Source organism: Astatotilapia calliptera, chromosome 6, assembly GCF_900246225.1.
Source record: "Astatotilapia calliptera chromosome 6, fAstCal1.2, whole genome shotgun sequence".
NCBI lineage: Eukaryota > Metazoa > Chordata > Actinopteri > Cichliformes > Cichlidae > Astatotilapia > Astatotilapia calliptera.
The window spans coordinates 9,621,306-9,630,132 of NC_039307.1; the positions used below are offsets into that span (position 1 = coordinate 9,621,306).

Here is an 8,827-nt window from a genome sequence, read left to right on the forward strand (position 1 = left end):
AATAAAAAAAAAAGCAAAAACACCAGAAACAAAAAGTAATCTAATCATTAAAAATTTATTTGCATCAAAATAACAGTATACAGGAGGTAGGCAATGCAATTTCGCACTTGTCTATAACTGAATGTTCCAACAGTGCCATGTAGAAAGTTCAGTAACCCAAGAACATTAAATATGAACATAATATAAACATTTAAAATTAAATATTGTATTAGGAGGTGAAGGAGTCTTGTGCATCATACTGTGACCTCAGTGATCTGAAAGAGAGAGAGAGAAATATGTTACAATCACATCTAAGGGAGCTGATTTTGGCTTAAATGCAACTTTTTCTGCTCACTTTTTTTTATTCTTGGATCCAGAAAAAACAGTTTTGCATGACTGACAGTTCAAAATAAGTGCCTTTGTGCAGTCACACATCTAAACACACAAACACACGAACAACAGAGAGCGAGGACTCTCAGGAACTGTTTTTGTTATTAGCTGGCACCACACATGAAACATCAGGGCACAAGCACACATACCAGTAGTTATGCAGGACACTGGTGTTGTGCCAAAAAGTGATTTCCAATGTCTTTGTGTTTTGTTTTTTTAACGTCTAATATCGTCGCTTATTTTAGCAAATAGACTGTAGTGAACAGGATTTATGAAGGATTTTTACGTAAAACAAGGAAATGACTTGTTTTTGAAGTATTTTATGACTCTGCATATTTGTGCCAATATTGTCATCAATCCAGTCCTTCTTGTTTACTTCCAGTAAGTTTTTAGAACTGTGATGTTATATTTGTTACAGTTTCTGCTGCCTCCTCGGCTAGATCTCTCTTGAAAAACACATTTTTAATGTCAATGACACTTTTTACCTGGATAAATAAAGGATATATACTGTAAAAGTCTGGTTGCAGCAGCTGCTTTTTGATAGGAATGCTCTTTCTGGCTCTAAATTACTTGATGTGATCGATATATATAGTGATATGACTCACCTATTTTTGACAGATTTTAGGTCAAAAAGCCATTTATAACAGCTTAAATTCCCTCAATCATTTTTTGGCAAATGCCAGTGTGGAGGTTATGGTGTAGAGGTTAAGAACTGACAAATAAATTAATGTTTTCTTGTTACAGTTAGGAACCATTGGTGCAGCTCACTAGTCTGTGGGTTTGGCATCTTCAAAATCTTCATGTAGTTTACATAGTTTGAGTCTGAAAGCTTATGCTATATATTTATGTCTCCTGTACACTGATTATTTCTTATCAGTTTGTTCAAGCATGTGTGATTTCCTATCAGATTCCAAAAATATCCCCCTGAGAAAAATATAGAATTTGTGCTCAGAACAGGAAAATTGACACACTAAGGAAAGTGGAGAAAAATGTGTTCCTTGTTTTATGTACCAAATGCAGTAGTTCTTTACAGAAATCCTTCAGTGAATTTACATATACTTATTTCTTAATTATAGGAAAGAAAGGGACATTAAGAGTGTGACTGGACACTAACATTTCACTGATCCTGAATAGTAGTATTATAGTTTTTGCTTGCATACCTGATTTTGAACATCACAATCTGTAGCAGTAGTATCAGCCATATTTCCCCCTGACTGGGGCGTCAGTTCAGACTGGAGTGCATCAGAGCTGGGGTGAGATGGCACAAACATTTATGAAGAGGATGATGTAACTAACAAACAATCCTTCCTTAGCGTTAAACAGTTTATAAAAGAAAATATGTAAAGAATGCACATGCAAATAATAACACAACAACAAAAGAGCCATATCAAAGTCCAGATATTTTAGATATGAGCCCGTTCGTGGTTAAAATATTTTGAAAGGCCAGAATATCTATATTCCATCGAAAAGCATAAACTTTGAAAGTTTCCAAGCAATAAGCAATAAGCTCAACTCTGTGCTGATCCCTTTTAAAGCACATTCGGTTCAGCTCATTTAAAAAAATTGAGCCACTTTGCAGCTGAATCGAACCCGTCTGACTCTTCAGAAATTAAGTCAAACTCCAAGATGCTTTGACTGTAACAGCTTACCTATGGAGGTAAAGCTCAGTGACATTTGACTGCAGAACAATACCACATGTAGCAAATATGATACAAACTACAACTCTTATATGCAAATTAGTATTTAATTAATTTTTTTTTACTTCATCAGAAAGTTCGCTAAATACTCCATTAAAAAAAAGAATTTTCTTGCATTATTTCATTTTTCAGGCTTTAAAGTGTTATGTAAATATAAGATGATCACACTTAGTTATAGTTGGAGTGTTTCAGGTGTAAAACTTACTTTGCTGGAACACTGTTGGTATGAGCTGGAACAACAGATAAGATGACAAGAAGACAAGAAGTTTTAATAGGAATTCCTGCGTGTGTACCAATCAGTGGATTCCTGGTTCTCACACACACCTTGGTTGTTTTCAAACATCTTGTACACGCAGGCTGAACCCACTGCTAGCATGAGGAGAACGAAGCAGCAGAATGCGATGGTGACAGCTTCTGTGATGTTCATGCAAAAACCTGAAAGAGATGAGACGAAGACAGTTTCACACTCTGAGGCAGCGCACACACTGCTGCACAAAAGTTTAGGGTCACCTGTGACATCTACAAGTTTGAATGAACTGCATATTTGTTTTGAAATAAAATAGTATAAACTGTACCAGAAATGTTGCAAATGACAAGCAATAAGCAATAAAACGTTATCAATCAATCATTAATGACTTTTAAATGACAGTTACATTTTTACGCAATTTTGTTTTCATTAAAAAGGCCAAAGGCTATTCTAACAAAGGAACAACATTCAATGCTGGAAACTTGCAGGACTGAGCAAGAATACAAAGAGTCTCCTGACAGAGACACAAACACCTCATTGTTTCCCACAAACCTCGAGCTGCAAAATTGCTACAGATGTCCAAATATGTTTGGATTAAAAAGAAGAAAATTTGTGTAAAACAGAACAAATCTGTCAAGCCTCATGGAGGAAATGTTCTGGTTTGGGGTATGATGTGGAGGTAAATATAAGATTTGTGCAGATTAAAATGGATTTAGCTGACAGACGTTTAGGATCGCTCTTGTCGGGAGCCAGCTTCCTCGTACAACAGGTCAATCAGCACAGATCCAAAATATGCAAGAATTATGTAAGAAAGAAACAGCTGGTTGTATGTCTGGCTGGGCCACCAAACACATCTGTTTTTGCCTATTGAGGTGATGTTTTTGCATCTATTCAGTACCCATGAAACCAGTCTCACTTGTAGGTGGTGCTTTGTGTACAATGGAGTTCACAAACAAAAAGCCCGCTGAAATTCACTTTCTTTTAAAAAGTGCAATGCAAAAAACTCAAAATCTGAAAAAAGGGGGTGAGAGCAGAAGATCGCGATAGAGACTGCACTAGGATCAGAACAGGAAGTTTCACTAACGCTAAACAGCCAAAGCAGGTTATGTCACAAAGACAGGCAGAGCTACGTGGGGGTGGGGGGCACAGGTGAACACAACTGACAACAGGTGAGAATAATGAGGACTCAAAAGAAGACAGACAGGAAACAACGCTGACACAGGGCACAGGAGAAAACATCCTTCAAAGTAAAAGCAGAGAATAACCCAAAGAGACTGACAGGCATGAATACTGACACCTACTACTAACAAGATGACGCAGGAAGCACAAGGGGGGCTATCATGATAATCAAGAACCCTCTTTTCTTCTTCTTCTTTCAGCTGCTCCCTGTAGGGGTCTGCCACCATCTCACCCTATCCCTAGCATCCTCTTTTAATCCTAAATGCAAGAAATCACAAACCAAAACTTATTACTAAAAACAAAACAAACAAAACTAAAACAAAACCAGACCTAAGATTTGTAATACACTAGAATGACAAAGGAAGCATAACAGGAATCCTAACTATAATCACAAAAATCAAGACTTTAGACACAAAGAAAGGGTGGAAAAAAAAGAAAATTAAAGAATTCAAAAAAATGAATTACTGACAATCAATGAAGACTACAATGCTGTAACTCTACTCCTTGGACAAAAGTAGAATTTAGAGGGCAAAATAACTTCAAATTCATTATTTAATCGACTGTACTTTTCATCACTCTGCACTTTCATTTAATAAATACAAATATTTTAAAATATTTAGATTTATTTTATTTTTTTTGCATGACCCCAAACTTTTGTGCAGAAATAAGATTAATAAAACAAACAAAATATTTTTACTTTGACTTGGTGGCGTTTCGGTTGAGGACGCTGCTTGAGACATGGAGTTGACTGAAGGCATAAAAAGTGCAGAAACCCACAGGAAGACACATTTATATTAAATGATGCATGTGAACAAAAGCCTGGGTTGAACAGAAATCCTTTTTAAAGCATAATTTGGCCTTCTTGGAGAGAGCTAGACAAAAAGCTCAATACCACACTCATGTCTGGACTGTGGCATAAAGATTCAAGGGACAGTCTTAAGGTGGAAATGATCTATCATGACTGCTTATTTCAATTGGTACTGTATGTTTTCTTGCAGAGAACCATTACATGGAGTTTATAAACCTCAATAATAAAGCAAGTTAGTATACTTCCCAAAATGACTACTCCACAAGTTTTACTCCTCTCTTAGTCCTGGTCTTTCACCTGTGACTTGGACCAGCTCAGCTGCACTCTCCACCCAGGGCCCAGAGTCATCGTAGCTGTCCCTGGCCCTGCAGCGGTAATACCCAGACTCCTCAGGGCTGAGCTTAGTGAGGATGAGGGATTGTCTTCGGTCAGCGAAGGCAATGTGAGGCAGGATGGGCTGAGTGTGGGAATCCGGATGAGACTCAGAGGGAAGGACAGAGTCATTGAAGAGCCAGGAGATGTAAGGAAAAGTTCCTCTGCTGACGTGACAGCTCAGCCTTGCTGTAGTCAGTTTGGAATCAGCTGTGTACAGATATTCCACCTCCACTTTCACATTTCCTCCAACTGGAGCTTGACAGACAAAGAAGAAGGAAGAGAGGGTCACAAATCTCACATAAAATATAGACTTCATGTAAAACATATCAATGCAGAGGTGTCTTAAACATGCAGTCTTTCTAATGGCCAGCAGGGGGCGTTTCGTCTGGTTGCAAAAACAAGTCTAGAAAAACGACGCTTTCCTCATGAATTTGTGCTCTTAGGTTTGAGTCTACTTGTCTTGGTCCTGTGTCTGTCCTTACTTAAGAGTTTTCCTCTTTGTGATTTTCTCTATTCTTGTAATTCTAGTTTCGTTTTTTTTAATTATGTGTTTGAGCTTTTTAATTTTTTCATAGGTTGAGTTTTCAGTTTGTTCCCATGTCTTGTTGTTAATTCTTGGTCTGTGGGAGCCGTGTTTATGTTTTAGTTACTTCCTGTTTTATTTTGGCAGCGTCTGTGTGTTTAGTATTTAGTTTTACTTCTCTGTCTCTTCCAGGTGTCTCTCACCTCTTTGTGGATATAGCTGCTGCCTTCCTTTGTCGGCCTGTTCAGTTCAGTTCTCCCTGCTGATTATGCTTTATGACTTTTTCAGACATTTGGATTCATTAGTTGATTCTCTGTTGTGGATTTTCATAAACCTCAACTAAATAACGGTCAGTCTTTTGTTTTGGATCCTTTTCTGCATCAACACTTACTGAACGCAACTTCAATTCAGTTCAGTTTTATTTAAATAGTGACAAATCACGATGGAAATCCTAGATAATCCCCCGATCTGAATCGTTTACACATTGAACTTCATATTGTATTGTAATGTAAGCATCTCTAATGGGCAACAGGAGAAAGAATGCACCTTTAAGTCACTTTTGCATTGGTTGCATCCATCTACAGTCTATGGTAAAGACCGAGATCATTCACACATCTTCATACCTACTTCCAGGTTCACAGGCTCACTTGTGAGGTCCTGATTTTCGGTTTTCACCCGGCATCGTGCCTCTCCCATGTCCAGCTCGGGGACTACGACTACAAGGAACCAGGCAGCCAGGGTCTGAGCTGCTGTGACGGAGTTCACTTCTTTACCGTCTAGTAAAAGATACAAGTTCACCGGAGGGCTCCCTCTTGTTGACCAGCACGTCACATTGCCATGGTAACTGGTTCCCTCTTTATGAACGGAGAAGGAGATCTCTGGCTTTGAAACATAGACTGGTGCAGGAGGAAGGAGGAAGAGTTTTAACTTCACTGAAATGGAAAAAATATCAATCCCTCAGTGCTAATGAAAACTCATTAAAAATGCCCTCTGGGAACATTACAATGGACCTAATTGCATGCAAATCTATTCAGTGTTTCATGAGATATTTCTGAACTAAACTGGCTGATAGCGCCAAGTAGCAAACGTAGTATTTATAAACTTTGTAAATTCTGTTAATATGTACCTTTGATTGTCACCTGGACCTCTGTGCTGCTGGAAATCCTTTTGATCCCATTCACGCTGGACCAAGCACTGCAAGAATAATTTCCAGCATACTCAGGAGTTACCCTCTCCACCAGCAGCTTGTTTTCCACAAAGTGGAAGGGGAGAGAAGTCGAAGATGTTATTTCCTTCCTGTTAAAAAACCAGCTGTAGGAAAGGTTGGACCCCATTTCAGCGTCACAACTCAGGGCCATGCGTGACCCCTCGTATGCAACTGGGGGGAAGGGTTCAGAGGTCACTCTGGTATATGATGGTGGAGCTGGAAATCAGGGAATAAAAGACAGTTGGTGAAGAAAAGGGGAAAGTCAGTTGAGTAAGCTTTAATGAACTACCCAGCATCCGATACTCACTGACTACTCTCAGCTTAATGCTGTTGCTGATTTCTCTGGTTCCTCCAGCTGTGGCCCTGCAGTGGTATGACCCTTCTGACGCTGCAGTTACTTTGATAGGGAATGATGCAACTTGGCCACCTTGAAAATCTCTATTGCGGCCAATTCGCACACGTCCATCCTTTATCAGCTCATAGATGACTGGTGGGGAGACGTTAGATGCAACACAACGGAAAACCACCCTCGGGCCACTGAAGGCCAGGTCAGGACCAGTCAGCACCGGGCGAAAAGAGCTTGATCCACCTAAAGAAGCAAATGAAACAACTGTGCATGCAAACTTGAAACTATAAAAAGATTTAAAACTATGCTCAATAACACCGGCTAAGTACCGTTCAGTCTATGTTGCTACTCTTACCTGTGACCTTAAGCTGTGTGTAGTGACTGAAGGAAGATTGTGGGTTGAATTGTAGAAATTAGGTTCTTAAAAAGGGTGACTGGGGTCGGCCTCAGAGACAAGGTGATGAACTCTATGATATGTTTGCTCAGCGTAAAGATGCTATTCAGCATCAACATGCAGCGACCTAGGTAAGTGACTTTGAGCGTACAATTGTGGTCAGAAGTTTATTTACAACTTGCGTGGGCATGGGTTTCATTGTAATATTGGACTTTTAATGATTTATTTGAACTGTTTTTCCCAGGCTGTAATGTTAGTACGACACTGGTACAAAATTATAGATACCTTTGATGTATGGAAAAAACATATGTATGTGGAATTTGTTCCCCCCTTCCTGATTTCTTAGTTTTGTTTTGTTTTTTTTTAAATATTCGTCACTCTTTAAAGTTTCAGATAATCAAAAACATTTTTAATGTTAAACTAAGAAGTAAATGCAAAAGCTCTCCAAACCTACCTGGACTTATCTGGAAAGGTAATTTCCCCCGCTTGTTAAATCATGAATTATTTGGGAATTTTTAAAAGCTGATTTCATTTTCACTAGCCACACCCAGGCCTGATTACCGGCAGACCTGTTGCATCAAGAAATCACGTAAATACAACCTTTGAGAGGTGATGTTAGAAGAGATTCAGATTATCTGAGGCAACTGTGTGATGATATCATGTCAAAATGGACCAAAATCTCAGAGGGATGTTTACAGCACTTTGTGGAATCACAAAAGCTTTTCAGGCCATGTTAGGCAAAATTCAATGAGTTGTGACACAAATTACAAAAAACATTCATTTCTTTAAAATTAAGAGTAATATGTAATCTATTACTTTTCTTTTAGTAACAACCCCAGCAATGGTGATTTGCACCTTACAGGGACCAGTCTTTAACTGCTGTTGGCAATTTTGTACATCAATAATAATAAAAAGGTCCTAAATCACATACAGGACACTCATTAAGCCATTTTGCTTTATAGAATTTGAAAAGTGGTTTTCCTGGTATTACCGACTACTGACTGATATCTGTAATTACAGCCAGCAGACACAGGGAAAACAAAGACACATTAGAAGTTTTATGCTGTGAAACAGCAGGGATAACCACAGCACCACTATGCTGACTGATACAAAATGAAACACATCAGACATTATTGAATGCTTTTCATTAAAGTGAACAATAAAACTTTAAAATCTAAAGAAAATATCAACTTTCTTGTTGTTTTTGTTCGAACACTGACTGTCCACATTACTGTAACCTTGTTTCTGAGAGTATTTTTAAGAAGCAAACATCTGAAAAGCGTGAAGATCTCTGTCATCTTAGCCACATATCTTAAGCACCCAGTTAACACACTTACTTATCTTGACGAGGAAACTTGCCACAGCTGGAAAAAACAACACACACATTAACAATATTATTCAATAATAACAATAATAAATTTTCCCAGTTTTACATCAAATTAATCAACTCACCCAAAACTGGCAAAAAATTAAGAGCCTGACGTTTCTCCATAACCCTCTCATGTACCTTTGGGCATGGTTTCTTCAGCTTGCCAAGGCTTGCAAGGGTGTTACACATGTGTTGCAAGCAGATAACATACTGGGCTGTTAACTTCATTTTAAGGATCTCTGTGATGTCAAATGCAAATATAGCTAAAATGTGCACAAAGATTTTGATCAAATTGGAGAAAAACATGCACAGT

General features: G+C 38.4%; 1 protein-coding gene across 2 annotated transcripts; it reads right to left on the reverse strand.

Annotated features, from left to right (window-relative positions):
* Nucleotides 1-36: 36 nt before the first annotated feature.
* LOC113023778 (Fc receptor-like protein 5) lies at nucleotides 37-8,726 on the reverse strand. Of its 2 annotated transcripts, XM_026170136.1 has the most exons (11): nucleotides 8,598-8,722; nucleotides 8,483-8,509; nucleotides 6,713-6,994; nucleotides 6,325-6,621; nucleotides 5,822-6,094; nucleotides 4,598-4,930; nucleotides 4,190-4,240; nucleotides 2,391-2,501; nucleotides 2,272-2,296; nucleotides 1,530-1,617; nucleotides 37-254 (listed from the first exon to the last, which is right to left on the reverse strand). In XM_026170136.1, exons 1-11 carry the CDS (start codon nucleotides 8,701-8,703, stop codon nucleotides 234-236), a joined length of 1,614 nt encoding a protein of 537 aa, XP_026025921.1. In that variant the 5' UTR covers nucleotides 8,704-8,722; the 3' UTR covers nucleotides 37-233. The 2 variants fall into 2 exon arrangements, with proteins under 2 accessions (XP_026025921.1, XP_026025922.1); XM_026170137.1 differs by lacking the exons at nucleotides 37-254; nucleotides 1,530-1,617; nucleotides 2,272-2,296; nucleotides 2,391-2,501 and having other exon boundaries at nucleotides 4,192-4,240; nucleotides 4,547-4,930; nucleotides 8,598-8,726.
* Nucleotides 8,727-8,827: the final 101 nt, after the last annotated feature.